The sequence below is a fragment of the Pseudophryne corroboree genome, chromosome 3 (assembly GCF_028390025.1).
Source record: "Pseudophryne corroboree isolate aPseCor3 chromosome 3, aPseCor3.hap2, whole genome shotgun sequence".
In the NCBI taxonomy this organism is placed as follows: Eukaryota; Metazoa; Chordata; class Amphibia; order Anura; family Myobatrachidae; genus Pseudophryne; species Pseudophryne corroboree.
In genome coordinates this window covers 220127800-220144401 of record NC_086446.1, presented here as the reverse complement: position 1 = coordinate 220144401, position 16602 = coordinate 220127800, and the positions used below count along the sequence as shown (strand labels likewise).

At 41.9% G+C, this 16602-nt stretch overlaps 1 protein-coding gene across 2 annotated transcripts in view; it reads right to left on the bottom strand.

Annotated features, from left to right (window-relative positions):
* Positions 1–7954: 7954 nt before the first annotated feature.
* The window catches only part of BMPR1A (bone morphogenetic protein receptor type 1A), a 143733-nt gene continuing 135085 nt past the window's right edge, over positions 7955–16602 (bottom strand). For both annotated transcript variants that reach the window (XM_063958828.1, XM_063958829.1), the window contains exons 8-13: positions 15783–15921; positions 15501–15693; positions 14964–15261; positions 13711–13886; positions 12599–12729; positions 7955–10170 (exon numbers count right to left, since the gene is read on the bottom strand). In XM_063958828.1, coding sequence (XP_063814898.1) covers positions 10045–10170; positions 12599–12729; positions 13711–13886; positions 14964–15261; positions 15501–15693; positions 15783–15921 — 1063 coding nt within the window. In that variant the 3' untranslated portion in view covers positions 7955–10044. The remainder of the gene's footprint in view (positions 10171–12598; positions 12730–13710; positions 13887–14963; positions 15262–15500; positions 15694–15782; positions 15922–16602) is intronic.

The window sequence follows — 16602 nt, the reverse complement described above, 5'->3', positions numbered from 1 at the left end:
GACATAGTCTGTGTAAAGGACAAAATTTATGGTAAACTTAATATAAGGCACCTTATAAACCAGATGCTGTACAAAATACCTTTAGTATTACATTTTCAAAGTTTATTCTACAATTATGGCTATATTATATATATATATATATATATATATATATATATATATATATATATATATTTATTTATTTACACACATATATCTATCTCTGAAGATCAATATTATAGCCACTTATTTAGGTTATAATTCTCTTAACTATTTACACTTACTATATTACATACAATGTTTTTTTATTGTACACATTATGTACACATTATGATACACTATGTAGATCAGACATTGGTACATTAGGACATAACACATTAACCCAGGTTACAGAATGGACCTTTTGACCTTTGCAGGAAAGGACACAAAGAACCAATAAAGAACATGTTAAAAGTTTGGATAAGAGAAATTTGTGGATACTTAATAAAAATATTACATAAACCACTTAAATGACTGTAACGGAGTTAGATTAGGTTCACCATTTTGTAATCCAGAGGATACATTATTATTATTATTATTATTATTTTATTCTTAAACGCAACAAGACAACGTAGAATGACAGTCTCATGTAGTATAGTTTTTGGTATCCTCTGTCAGTAATTCCACAAGTTGTCCTTCTACGGGATACGTTTAGCATCCCGGCTGTCGGGATGCTGGCGGTCATGTGACAGATGCCGGAATTCCGACACGACTCGGGAGACCAGAACTGGAAGACCGACAGCCGCCATCCCAAAGGTAAGTATCGGGGTAACTTTTAGGGTTAGGGCCGGCATCCCGACAACCGGGATTTCAGACTGAATACCCTTTCTACTATGGCCTGTATGAACAGTAGACCTTTTTTTTAGGCGTTTTCTGGTAAGTACAGTCATTCAATTCTAATAAATCTTCCATTAAATTCATCACTGAGGTTGTGCTTCGACTAGGACGGAACAGAATCGGGGCCTTTATACAAAGTTAATTGATTTAGGATTTTAGGCCCACAAACAGTTAAAAATAGGATTTTAGTACCTACCGGTAAATCATTTTCTCTTAGTCCGTAGAGGATGCTGGGGACTCCAAAAGGACCATGGGGTATAGACGGGATCCGCAGGTGCTTGGGCACACTAAAAAGACTTTGACTGGGTGTGAACTGGCTCCTCCCTCTATGCCCCTCCCCCAGACCTCAGTTATAGGAACTGTGCCCAGGAGAGACGAACATTTTGAGGAATTTATTGTTTAAACACGGTGAGTGTCATACCAGCTAACACCACGAACATACCGCCAAACGTGGCATTCAATAGAATACCAGCCAACGGCATAAAAAAAATACACAGCCACATGCTGAGAGAATAGGTAACACAACCTGAGTGTCAACACAACCTATAACAAAAACGCCGCATGTTAAGGCATCAACAACGCCAGCAAGAGTCTGACAGAAAGAAACACCACCAGAGTGTAACCATAACCAATAACTGCAGACAGTACGCACTGGGACGGGCGCCCAGCATCCTCTACGGACTAAGAGAAGGATTTACCGTTAGGTACTAAAATCCTATTTTCTCATACGTCCTAGAGGATGCTGGGGACTCCAAAAGGACCATGGGGTTTATACCAAAGCTCCAGACCGGGCGGGAGAGTGCGGACGACTCTGCAGCACCGATTGAGCAACAAAAGGTCCCCATCAGTCAGGGTATCAAACTTGTAGAGCACAGCAAAAGTGTTTGATCCCGATCAAGCAGCCGCTCAGCAAAGTTGAAATGCCGAGGCTCCTCGGGCATCCGCCCAAGCAGAAACCATCTTCCTAGTAGAATGAGTCTCCACCGACTTTGGTAACGATAATCCAGCCGAAGAACGAGCACGCCGAATCGGATCACAGATCTAGCGTGTAACCGACTGTAAAGACACAGGCGCCCCAAACACACTGGAAGCATACTGAACAAAGCGAACCTCTGATTCCGCAATCGGAGCCAATTTGGCGACATAAATATTCAAAGCTCTGACTACATCGAAAGACCTTGAATCAGCTTAAGTAACCACAGGCATCAAATAGGCTGGTTTCTGCGAAACACCTAAAACACTGTTGGCAGAACTATTATCCGAGTTCTCAATTTCGCTCTATCCTCCTGGAAGATCAAATAGGGGCTCTTGTGAGACCCAGCCAGTACATCAGACACCCGCCCTGCGGACACCAAAGCAAAAGCACGACCACTCTTCCAGAGAGAAATTGTAACACAGCCCTTCAGACAGGTTCCAATCATTGTGACACAAGAAAACTCAACACTACTGCGAGGTCCCAAGGTGCCAATGGGGGCACCAATGGAGGTTGGATGTGCAGTACTCCTTCCCCGAAGGTCCGAACTTTCGGAAAGGCCGCCAATTCTTTCTTGAAAAATTTTTTATAAGGCCAAAACCGCATTTGAATGGAGCCTAACTTTAGTCCTGCACCCACACCTACTTGCAAAGAATGGAAAAGAACGACCCAGCTGAAGCTTCCGTAATAGCCATTTTGGATTCACACCAAGACACATATTTCCTCCAAACACGGTGGTAAGGCTTTGCCGTTTTTCCTGTTCTAGCCTGAAGAAAGGTGGAAATGACTTCACTGGAATACCCTTTCTGGCTAGGAAATGGCGTTCAACCGCCACACCGCCAAACGCAGCCGCGGTAAGCCTTGATACACGCCCAGATCTTAATGTAACATTTCCTCCCGTAGAGGAAGAGGCCAGGGAACTTCTAAGAGGAAATCTTGAAGAACTGGATACCAATCCCTCCATGTTCAGACCGGAACAATGACGATCGCCTGAACCTTTGTTCGTCTTACGTTTATCACCTTCAGAAGAGTGAAAACGGAGGGGACACATAGACCGACTGAAAACACCCAAGGTGTCCCGGGGACGTCCACTGCTATAGCTTGAGTGACCCCTGACCTGGAATAATTTCCTGAGATCTCCCGTTGATGCGAGACGCCAACATGTCCAATTGAGGCACTCCTCAAGACTTGTCACTTCAGTGAAACTTCCCAAAGACAACTGTTTTTCTCCTAGATCGCATCTGCAGAGGAAACTATTTCTCGGTCGTTCACATCCAGAAAGAAGACTGCTAATATAGCGTTTATCAGTCCTTTCGCCCAGCGGAAAACTTTTACGGCATCTGCCATTGCCACTTTGCTCCTTGTCCCGCCTAGCGGCTTACTTACACCTCTGCTGTCAAGTCATCCGACAGAATCAACACGGCCAGATCACTAAGCATATATTCACTGAAAATAGCTCTTAATCTAAGAAAGCTTATTGCAGACAAGCTTCCCAGCTTGACCTTTTCCTCTGGAAATACTTCCCTTGCAAGGACTGCTACCCAGTCTCGGAGATCTGCATGCATGGACACCAGGAACTCCACCTGGATTCCGAACCTTCGTCCCTCTAGGAGGTGAGAATTGAGCATACACCACAGGAGCAATATCCGTGCCATTAGGATTATATTCTGGCGCATGTGCAGGTGAGACCCGGACCGCATTTCCAACTGTCCTTGTGAGAAACACTCTGGCATTCGACCAGCTCACTGAAAAACCTCTTAGGCCGCACCATCTTCTTCATCAACGGAACATATTGCTGGATTGTCACTGCAAATCTGATCCGACTCTGGATCCTCAGACCCTTTTTCCACAGAAAACCACAGAACCTCAACCGTTCACTATCTACTCTGATACCCACCTCCGACATCTGCGTCGTTGGGAACAACAGCCATTCCCTGTGTTGAAGCACAGTCAGAGAGAACCAACGACTTGCACCACTTGTTTCTTGACCTCGCCGTAATCAGGAGAGCGTCTCAGTACAGAATAACCACGGCACTTACTATTGAAAGAAATCCATGATACTGTCATCACTCCTGTGAAATGGCAAAGACAATCCTGGACATCAACCCAGGTAAGCCGAATGCGGAGAAAAACGCATTTAACCCCTTTTCTACCTTTACGTGCTGGAACTCCCTTCGTAAGTAGAAATCTTTTTTTTTTTTTTTTATTTCATGGACAGCAGGACCATGTCCTGAACCTGACGCAACTCTGGCATGGCGTCGCGTACCGTCTCCCCTTCTAGAGGGGAATCCCTAAGATCTATTCAAACACTCAGTGAGGGGAATCATCTGTAAACTTCAGCATGTCCCCTATTGGATTCTATTAGAAACTCACAGGTTCAAGGCCCTTCCCGGACTGACTGAAAAATAATAGACGAGTTTCCACCAGAGTGGGCACCAGCCAGATAGACCCAGTGACATGCTATGGATGTGGTAGAACAGAAACCAACATCCGCTTCTGCATACCTAACAAGGCTGCAGAACTCTTACCTTGTCACCTTCCACAATCTGCACCGAGAAGGAAAAAAGAAAGGTATCTAACCGGTTAAAATGACTGCATCCCACAACCGAATGCGTCACCAGCCCTTGTGAGGGAATCTAACTCACGAAGTTAGACTTACCCGAGGTATCCGCCGAGACTGACTGAACAGAGGCCTCCCCAACAGCTGTACACCGTCCCAGGGAAACACTCCAGTATCTCGGATTCAGCCTCAGCATTTCTTCTGCAGTTGTACAGCAACCTGCCTCCATGTTATAGAGAAGGATCAACATAAGGAACATCCCCTCTCTCTATAGGGTAATTCTATCGGATGCCTTACCGAATACAATCACTCCCCATGTGCAGGCAATGCAAATAGCTCCAAAGTAAAGAATAAAATATCACTTAGCTTCCTGTACACGATCCTTTTTGATAGGGCCCCGTGTCGACCAGGAGTTGACTTTCACAGTATTCTATCCGCAGCGGGAAAGGAATAATCATTCGGATTCCTTGGGGATCTGAGACCAACTCGCCCCGGCCGACCTAGAGCTTTTTCAACAGAGCGACCAGCACATAAGAAGGAATACTATTATTTCAGCATTCATTATAAATTTATAAATCATAATATGATTATACATAATGTAATACACAATTACACACATATCCTAAACATTATATATATATATATATATATATATATATAATCGCATTATCCGGAACCCACGGGTCCCTAGTGACATTAACGTGTTCTGAATGTGTATGACCATGTACTGAGTGCCCCAGTTGTGGATCTACCAGGAAACATTATGATCGACAGAAAACGTAGTATTCGTCGACAGCAGGGAGTAGTAACCAGGTAAAATAACAGTCTTGTAACTCCTAGGGGACCGAGGGAAGTATACATAAATAAGTACAATAACACTGCCCCACATATACTACCATGTCTGCGCTCGAGCTACAGGCCCATGGAACCGTACCATACATATACATATAAACATATATACAGGCATAAGGTAGTTACCGCATGTTAATTTACACCCAGTAATAACAGTTGGTGACGACAGAGTCACCCACATACTACTGTGTCTCCCATACAGTGTTTACTTTTGATAAGTATACAACTACCGACCTGCTGACACTGCATCTACAGAATCAATTACCAACCACAGTCGGCGATGCCTACTGTGATCCCCATAAGTGACAGGGCACTCACTCCTGTCGACTAAAGCTAAAGCTGGTATTTGACAGGGACCACACAGATATATATATATATATATATCTATATTCATAACTCACAGATTACATGCCCAATTTGTCTAAAATAGTGCTATATTGTACACCATATAGCACTAAACATCGTGCCCCCTCATGCTGTTGGCGGGGACCTGTAGAAAATGGCGTTGTAACCCGAAGTGAGGGCTAAGCCCTACCCCTTCTCGGTGCGCTTCAGCCCGCTAATATAGCATTATGTATGGTATTGGGGGTCCCTATACAGCGTCTTCCCACTGTATAGCTCTGTTGTCACCCACAAATAGGTATATTGCCGCCAAGGGCGCTCCCCCCTAGCGCCCTGCACCCTGTACAAACCGTTGGCGTGTGGGAGCAATGGCGCGCAGCGTGACCACTGCGGTATCTGGCGGGGGAATCATAAACAGTGCCCAGGAACCGAACATGTACTTATGCCAGTGTTAAAACTTACAGTAACTTGCTGCCCAGGGCGCGCCCCCCCAGCGCCTTGCACCCTGTGAGTGCCGTTGGTGTGTGGGAGCATGGAGCGCAGCGCGACCGCTGCGTGTTACCTCCGTTACTGAAGTCTAATGCCGGCACTGAAGTCTTCTTTTCTTCTAATACTCACCCGGCTTCTTTCTTCTGGCTTCTGTGAGGGGGTTGACGGCGCGGCTCCGGGAACAAGCAGCTAGGCGAACCAAGTGATCGAACCCTCTGGAGCTAATGGTGTCCAGTAGCCTAAGAAGCAGAGCCTTTAACTAAGAAGAAGTAGGTCTGACTTCTCTCCCCTCAGTCCCACGATGCAGGGAGCCTGTAGCCAGCAGGTCTCCCTGAAAATAAAAAACCTAACAAAGTCTTTTAGAGAAACTCAGTAGAGCTCCCCTAGTGTGTGTCCAGTCACTCCTGGGCACAAAGTCTAACTGAGGTCTGGGGGAGGGGCATAGAGGGAGGAGCCAGTTCACCACCAAAGTCTTTTTAGTGTGCCCAAGCTCCTGCGGATCCAGTCTATACCCCATGGTCCTTTTGGAGTCCCCAGCATCCTCTAGGACGCATGAGAAAATTTATAAACGTCTCAATCAAATTGTCAACCTCCCGCTAACTTAAGTCAAGTGGATAAGTGCCATTTGTGACACTTACACCAAGTGCTACAGCAGCAGTTGGCACTCCTTGTTAGATAAGTAGGAACGAAGGGTGACATCCCAAGTGCTTATAGTCATTGCTTATTTGAGATACTGTATTTGTATTTCATCACCTTCTGTGTGTCAGGCATTCCCAACCTCAGTTCTCAGGGCACACTATTAGTCCAGGTTTAAGTTATATCAAGGCTTCAGTACTGTTGGTTAAATCAAAATAACTGAGGTACTAATTAGGTTTCCCATGCTCATGTTGGTGCTATATGTAATGTAGTGCGAGACTGATGGAGCTCCCAGACTATGGCCGAACTCGTACCTTTTTTAAAGCAGCAAACATTTCAAACCAACCTGGTTTTGCCTTGTAAATGTTTGCTGCTTTAAAAAAAAACTTACCAGTTCGGCCAGAGTCTTGGAGCTCCGGCAGTCTCGCACTACATTACAGCCGTCCCTAGTGTGCCTTGAGGACCGAGGTTGAGAAAGACTGGCCTATATCAGGGAGTGGATTAGACCAGAGGATCCCAAACACAATCCCCATGGTACCATAATGGTCCAGGTTTCTAGTATATCCATACTTGGCCACAGGTGACTTACTAATTAATAACAAAGTCAGTTTGATTTAACCATCTGTGCTGAGCCATGGATATCTTTAAAACCTTGATTGTTAGGGTGCCTTGAGGACAGCATTTGGGAACCTCTAGATTAGCAATGATACACTTTACCAGGGAAATGGTACTCTTAAGCAAAATTCCAAATTGCCTAAACCTTGTTTGAAACGTGGGGCCGGATGTACTTCTGCCCGAGTTCGGCGACCACGTGGAATGCCGGCTGAACTTGGACGTACTTTGAAAGGGGCAATCACTTACAAGGCATAGTTTTGCCTACTAAGTGATTGCAGTTCGGTTGGTATCCCGCATGCCCGCCGAACTCGGGCGGCATTACATCCCACCTGTGGGGTGTGAAAGACGCCTAGCATATGCGGTCATATGTGAAAACCAGTGAAGAGAACTGTACTGTACGTACCATCATAAAAAATTTTTGTATTTTTTTTTTTACACAAAGATTGTTTTGAAAGTGATATATTGACATATAAACATAATTAAAAAATGGACACTGTGATAATTATGCTTTACTAAACACTAGAGATCATTAAAAGACATCTGCTCATTAAGCTACATTTTCTTACAAGTGTTGCACATTTTGAAAAAACTGCAGGAACAATTTTTTCCAGTAAAAAAGATAGACATATTACTTTCATGTGTAACATTCATGTTTTTAATAAGAATTATAGCAACAAAAATTGCATACAGACTGTGCTACTTGAAAAACAGTCCTCTTTAGTTCCCAATGTATGGTTCTATAGATTAAGACCCAATGTTATATTGCCACTGAAATGGATATTACTATTAATTTCCTTAAGGCATTTTAATAAAATTAAGCATAACTGAAGACACAAGGTAAAAGCACTTATAGGTATGTGGACACCATATTGTTTTATAAAATAAAAAAAGCATAACAAACTCAACAAAATATGGAATTATGGACACCGAAAGCACTGTACTTCAGACAATTAAATAGTCTGAAAGTTGGGGGACAAGTTTCCTTATAGATATATACAATGGTTCCCAAATTCATTATTTTCTACAACAGAAAGGTGCCTATATGCACAATAATCTGGCCATTTTGGAACAAAAAACGGGACTGATGAAAATGAATAAATAAATCACAGTACAGCATTCTTCCCTTTCCATTACTTCAATGGTGGTCTCACACCTGTGATTTTTCAGTAGGTTCTCATTAATTATTTTTTTGTGCACACCTCTATAGGAGATGAGGTTTACTGAAAGCAGGAATAAGTTTTGTTTTCACACAGCCCTCACACTGTGGCTAGATAATTATTTTGGAAAAACATTTTAGTGTAGGTATGGCCATTGGCTATCGAGGGTTAACAGCCACCAATGGTCGATGGTCTTGTCATCGATGCTAGAGATCTGATGCTTTTCCACAATTAATGGCACAGAAGGCAACCCGTACTCATGTCATTGACGTTAACCACCATGTTTAACCCACTGGTGACCATCCCTATTTCAGTGCACACTGAATAGTGTTGCTTTGGCACGGTCTTCAGTTTGGCTGACAATTAAAAGCAACACTAGAGATGCGAGTGATAAGTGTTCTCGGTATGTTCACGGTGACACACTAATGCTAATTGGTTGCCATGGGCACTTCTCCACTGGCTCACTTCTCCGCTCTTATCACTGCTTAGTAAATGTCCCCCATAGTAAAGTTCACTGAACCATCAAATTAAATTACATTTGTTAGTATTCGGCACAAAAAGCCTTATAAATATAACAAAATAATTTCTTTGCATTAAAAAGTAAAATGTATAGAATAAATGGCTTGTGTGTGGCACTAAATAAAATAAATTTCTATACTTTTTTCTTTTCTAGATTTCCAATTTCCATCTTTAGCATAAGCATAAGATACATATTAGTTATTACATATTTTTTCAGACTTACACTGGCAACAAAAAATACAAGTTCATTATTAGCTTTTTGAATGAACTGCCATCATTTTAGATTGTTTGGTACAACAATATGTTTAAAGTCTTGTGAGGTTTCTTAGACCCCAACTCACAGAATCAAATTGTGTTTTAGTCATAAATTCTTTATCAGACATTTAGACCATATTAGAGCAAAGTAAACGAAGCTGGTACTACTTCAACGTGAATATTACGTTCACTCTTACCGAAAGGTCCGTGGTTTCTCTACAGTGAAGATGGGAAGCTTATGAGTAATATCAAGAATATGTTTGGCATTTTAATGGGTTCATAAAAAGGAAAAAAAATAATAATTTGAGTTTTAAAACAAGGCAAAATGATGACTTCTGGCACAATAAAAAATTCTTGCTTTGAGCATGAAAGGTACAGATATTACAAAGGCAACGCTCACGTTTCTTCTCCACCATCCACCAGGGTGTGTAAGCAATGAAAAAAAAATTATTAAAAAACAAAAACAAAAAAGATTTTATCTTGGTTGCTGCTTTCACAGAAAGCAATATAGCTTGAGCATGCAATTCATTACTCATTAAACTGGAGCTTTGAAATCTGATAGAAGTCTTGATAAAATATAAAAACAAAAATATTTCTGATCTGACAAAGACAGAGGCTCCCAATGAGCAGGAGTTGCCCTCGGCACAAAATTCTACATAGTACTGTATTGAGTCATTATATAGCAGCCAGCAAAATGCCACAGGTAGGAAAGGCTGAAGTTTCAATTGCCCCCTCTCGCACTCTGCTCCCTCTGTTCAGAGTCCTAATGCTGATGACAGATATTCCCACTGTCAAATCTTGACGTCTTGAGACTCCACCATCTTTGCAAGCGTCTTTTTGATCCTTAGAGCTGTGAGACGGGATGCTGGATTTTGAGCCCAACATTCGGCCATTAGCTTTAAGATTGCCCTCAAGCACTGAAGATAAAGAAACAGAAAAGGAATTACAGCTTTATATATACATTGTAGTAAATGTCAAAATTAGTGCATGCTGGGGAATCTGGTATACAGAACTTGGACTACCACTGTCTTTACTTACACAGCACAGGATAATAATGAACTACCATAGCTAATAATAACTGTGCAGAAGTGCTCCTTTGGTTTACTGTAGGAGGCGGCACCTACTGAGAATGTGATACAGACATTAGCAGTTGAATTGGCCGTTTACTCCTTCCCCCTGTCCAATTCCTGCAGATTTCTGGATTCTGGTTTCAAGAAAGCGGAGCTAATACCATACACATACTTTTAATTCTTCTTCTCCGGGTGATGACCAGAGAGGAGAAGCATGTCAATAGGCACTACCCCATTACAGGGAAAATACCACAATTGGTTCATATTTGCATATGAGGGAGAACTAAAATGATGCGATTAGCATATAGTCGCATCATTAAGTCCCGCCCCTCCTCGGGGATTGCAGATTCCCTTTATTTACCCACTCTTCCGGAAGTGCAGGGGAATACCCGAAAAATCGTGAGTCTCCCACAGGAACTGGGAGAGTAGGTAAGTATGCTTAATACTTATCTTTATAACATACACAGCACATACTACACACACACAACTCAAAAAACACTTGTTTAAATATGTTTAAACAAAGGTGTCCAAACACAGAAATGTTGCAGAACTTACCACAATCTTAAAAATAAATAAGAAAAAATGATTTACAGTCTAGGTGTTGCTATGGACTCTAAAACAAACATGCTCTCAGTTACTACAGTATACGCTGAAACGTATTATAAAATGTAGCCATGTTTACAGTCCCCAGCACAGAAAGCTACTCACACTGGGGGTTCCAAACATAGTGATAGGTAAATGGGTAGTGAGCATACAGTCTTGTTTTTACAGTGACAGAGCCTTCAGGCAGTCAGTTTTATCTGGCCGACTACAGATATGGTTCTAAAACAATGTAATAATATATTTGATAACCATTAACTTAGTGCAAATTTAATCGGGTATTAAAAACCAGTGCTCATTAGAAGAGAGACACAATGTTGTACTTTGTCCTGGCTTTATCGGAGCGTTACAGGCACTTTCATTAACGTGTCAAAAAAAAATCCATGCAGCAGGGTATTTTTAGTCTTTAATGTACTGTCCTATAGAACTCCATTTATTTTACAAGGCATCAATTATTCTGCAAGCTGCAGGCAATGTTGTAACTGACACAAAGCAAAGAAGTGAACTCTTGCCAGAAAGTGTGTGTGTGGGAATAGGTCAATTTCCTTCATTTATTAGACAATTAGCCTCAAAGCACATTTAAGGGCTTTTAGAATCCGCACTAAACACATCAAATGAATAAATGTTCATACTAGGACTAAGCATTACCGAATACACATGGAAATGATTCACACTTACTGATATGGTAAAGGTGTGTGCCAGATACGGGTGTCACCTCAGCCTACTCTCTAGCCACACATGGGTATATCTCTTACACTGTTCACTAAGATGCCAGTCACTTATTGGGCGTTACAGAGGTACAGGAGCCCACAACACTGCCGCAAGAGTTCTGTGTGCTCACATGGTCACTGCAAAGATGTTACCCACCAATGACCATGTCACGGTTAGTGTGAACCCACGCACTAGCAATGTCTGTCCACGTGGATATAGTTGATCTGGTGCAAGAGCAGAAGCAGATACCTTTCTTTGGCACATGTGCATGCTGAAATCAGCGAGAGCCATGCGCACTGCAACTTGTGAGTTACCCAGAATCACACACAGTGTTTGTATGCAGCGGCCTCTAAAGGACAATAAAGCCAGGGGGCTCTATGCGCTTACAGAATAGGCGGTGATCTAATACAGGTGATCAATTTTCGAATAATGATAGTTTGAAACATTTTATGGGGGGAACCATTATAAACTAAACCGTATCATGGGTCTATTTTAGACCTGGTAGATGCGACGACATCTCACTTGTGCGATCGCCTCTGCCTGGGGTAGGGCCTGGCATGCGGGGCAGACTTGCCCTATGCTGGGCGTTCCCCTTCGTGCCAAAGATTTTGATCGGAAATGTCCGTGTTTTTGCACAGCTACGATCCAGTCTGAATTAGACCCCATAATGCATACACTTAAAAGCTAAACTGTATAATAAAATGCCTTGCTTTATTTTTTACAAAGTGTGTTGTTTAAATAGGTGCAGATGAGTGTGTGTGTGTGTGTGTGTGTGTGTGTAGGGGGAGGGAGGCAGAGCTTTGCCTTGTACTTTAAGCAATAGATAAGAATCCATTCACAGCGTGTATATATATTTATCCATTTAAAAAAATTACACAACTGTTCACACAGAAGTAATGACTTTCAAGACTTAAGATGAACTGGAACATGCATCATACTCTCTGCAGCTGTGAGAAGCACTTACTTCATCACTATTCCACCTGTTTGACACCGTGGGCCGTAAACATTTCATGCACACAACTTCTCGCATGTCCTCAAAGGATGGGTCATGTGGCACCATGTCATAATATGGCAACTGATACTCTTCTACAATACCTAGAAAAAAGTGTAAATAAGAAATGTTCCATTTATAAACAGAAAGCAATTTACTGCTTAGGGTTTAAGTTACAGCATCCTCATCCTGACTCAACAAGAAAAATGTTATTCCGACTGGTGGCATCTTTAGAACAGCATTCTCACTCAGTGGGGGAGAAGTGAGTCAGTGGAGAAGTTGCCCATGGCAACCAATCAGCATTGAAGTAACATTTATCATTTACATACCATAAAATTATATAGAGCAGCTGATTGGTTGTCATGGGCAACTTCTCCAATCTTTTCACTGCTTAGTACATCTCCTCCAGTATTTATTGTCTCAGTACTTCCTTTGAAAAGGGGCCCAAAGAAATGCTATGGAAACACTTTTCTCAGTGTACCCACAAATCATTTACCTTAGACGGATATAAAGTGGACGGAGATAAAGTACCAGACAATCAGCCTCTAACTGCCATGTCGTGTGTTTGAAAAATGACAGTTAGGAGCAGATTGGCTGGTACTTTATCTCCATCCACTTTATCTCCATGTGTGATTATCTGCCGACTGAGAATGTGTCACGGTCGCAGCGCGCATGTGCCCAGTTACCTATCCGATGCTGCTCGCAGTGAGGATTTATTTGCAAAGTGACTGACAGTAAGGTACTGTTTGGGGAAGACAATGGGGTAGTTGCATGTGACTCTGCGAAGCCACCTGGGGCAGTCTGAAAACATTTCTGGGCGGCTATAGCATTAGCATATATTATTGCACAGTAGCTGCGTACGGGATTGCAGCTGCGAATGCATTAGCATACATCTCTAAATCAGACCCAGGGTTCTATTTCTAAAATAAAAACACGTGTGCACACACACAAAAAGAAACGACATCAAAGAATTTTAAGAATCAGTTTGTTATTTGCTACAGAGTTTTCAGCGTGATATAACAGTATGGTCGTGGTAACCTTTCAGAAGCGGCTTCACACCGGTCACACCAACACACACATCTTACCACCAGTGATGCAGCGACGGGTCATTTCCCAGATGATTAAGCTAAAGCTATAGATGTCAGCCATTATATAAGCCTGGAAATGGTTCTTATTCAAACTTTCATCTAGAACCTCGGGTGCCATGTAACGTTTCGTGCCCACACGGGTGTTCAGGGGAATATCCACTTCATGGGTATCACTGGTAGGAAAAGGAAAGTTATGCAGTGATTGCCTGAGGTTTTTCCCAGGGATAAAGTAAAATAAGAATACAAACAACAAGTTTCCCCAACAGCGAAGACAAAATTTTACAAGGCATCAATACAGGTACTGACCATAATATGGAAACACCAAGGGGTGAAGATAATCACGCACTACTATGAAATACACATTAGTATTGACCTTGTCGGTGTTCGGTGCAAAAAATTAAACTTTTGGGAGATCTGCTCCAATTAATAAACGAAATAACTTAATAATGTCTACTTCTCAGTGAAAATTATCTTAAACTAAACTAAGATTTATTAATAATGTGCCCGCACCAGACAAAACCTCTTACTGTTAGAAATTAGCACACAAGCACCCTTTCCTTTTGTTCTGGACACGATGAAGGAGAAAGTTCCTACAGAGCAAGCCATTGGAAATGTGCATAGTAAGTGATGGTGGGATGAGCTATTTACACCATACAACCAGATACCATTCTGCTCTGTGGATTTCTCAGACCCTTTTTGTTGAAAGTGGGTCCTCATAGAACAGGTTGAATTCTTTTTAGTCAATGCATCTTCATTTGCTCGGCTGCTTTGACTTACACTTGGAATGACTGTACAGATGTCATGACCCTAAAGTATGTGCTTCTACCAGACGTTGCCCTTTTCCCAAGAGTTTTTTCCCTCAAAGTTCCGTGGTGACTTCAAGTTAGACAGAGTTGCCCATGGGACAGTAACATGATGAGCTGCCTTGGACACTCAGACTCCTGCTAAATGCAACCCAACAGTAACCCATATTGCAGACAGTCTACCCATAATTCTAGCCAACCAGGGCAGTGCAACATCTCTATACTTGACCATGCTATTATGTTATTCTCTTAATTAAAACGTGAGCCATACCTATACTTACTATTGATGTGCTGTATCTGTGGGATCTAAGCTCATGTTAGAGACCATGGTAACACATGTACTAAAACTATGAACGCTAAAGAGGGCAGACCTACGGTCCACCCTGCAAGGAAACCTCACTGATGCTACTTAGTATCCAAGTACTGGAATTATTATTAGACAAGTACCTGTTGAATTTGACTGCCAGCCCCAGGTCAGCAATGCAGCAGGTCCAGTTTTCCTTTATCAGGATGTTCTTACTTTTCAGATCTCTGTGAGCAATCGCCGGTTTTCCCTGAGTACCGTATATTTCAGTGTGCAAGTGGCATAGGCCACAGGCAGCAGAATAAGCCAGTTTGAGTAAAGATCTTGTATCCAGAGTTGCACACTTTAGAAAATCATATAAAGATCCATTCTCATGATATTCTGTTATCAGGTACATTTGTGTCCATGAACCAGTCCCTTTAATATCAGCAGCTATAAAACCTGCAAAAACATGGAATATTTATTTTTATACAGATTGATAATGCAGTGATCAGCAAGCAGCATGATACATAAGCCATTATATCGCTGCTAAATAAAGTATAGTAATGATGCACTAAGCATGGCTGATATAGCGTAGATGTGTGATGAACTACTATAAATCGCCAGACAACAATTTTAAGGCTCAACATAGTACATGAGGACGACTACTGCCCATTCTTGCTAGCTGAAGTTCCCCTTACCTAGAATATTTTCATGTCGCATCAACACAGTTTGATAGATTTCCGTCTCTCTGAACCAGCTGGCTTCCTCAGCAGTGAAAAAAACCTTCACAGCCACTCTTTCACCTCTCCACTTTCCCATCCAAACCTCTCCATATCTTCCCTTTCCTATCTGTTTCACCATCTGGATCTGCTTAGCGATTGTTCTCTGTACCTGCAAAGCCAAAGGTATATTTCACTAAACTCTTCGCCATAACAACTGTTGTGAAATATCTATTGAAGTTTAAGATTATTTTAACTTACCAAAAGAGGGAGCCCTGATCCACTACCGGAACTTTGCGACAAGTCAATGAGAGCTTTTAATGACTCCCCGGCTGGTATAAATGCCTCATCTTGTCCCAAATCTCTATTATACAGCATTCTCTGAGATGTCAACTTGTGCCTGCAAAATGGACATTATTAATAAATGATCTACAACACTACCATACTAGTTAGCTTTTACTGTACAGTTAAATACACAAAATAAGAAAAAATTAAAGAATAATAAGGAGGGAATTCAATTAGCCACGGTACATTACTGTAGTTAATTGATCCCTGGGGAGTAATTTATTAGTCCCTGAAAGCTCGCATTATCACAGATTTTGTTTCACTTGCCAAAGGTAGGCAAAATAAAATCCCCAATAACTGCCCCTATTTCACAGCCTATTTCTACTACTGGGTAACATGTGTTGTGCATCTGCACACAAATCACTTACGTACACTAAAAATTATATTATGTGAAGACAGCACTAGATGGCGTCAAATATCAGTTTACATTTTAATAACGTATATTCCATATCTTCTACATAGATGTTAAGATAATTTGTAGACAAATGGAGCACTAATCTAGTGAAATCGCTCATTTCACCGCTGGGTGAAATGAGCGGCCCCTTGTCGTCCCCCCTCGCTCAGCACACATCTCCTCTGTGTGTACGGGGCTTTACTCTTTTTAGGCAAATACTTCTTAAATTTACAAGCTGTGGGAATGAAATCGATGCTCTTCATAGACTATGTACAACATTGGTTCACGGGAACTTAGAAAAGGTTTCAAAAGTAGTCTAAAACTATGCAATGAAGATAATAT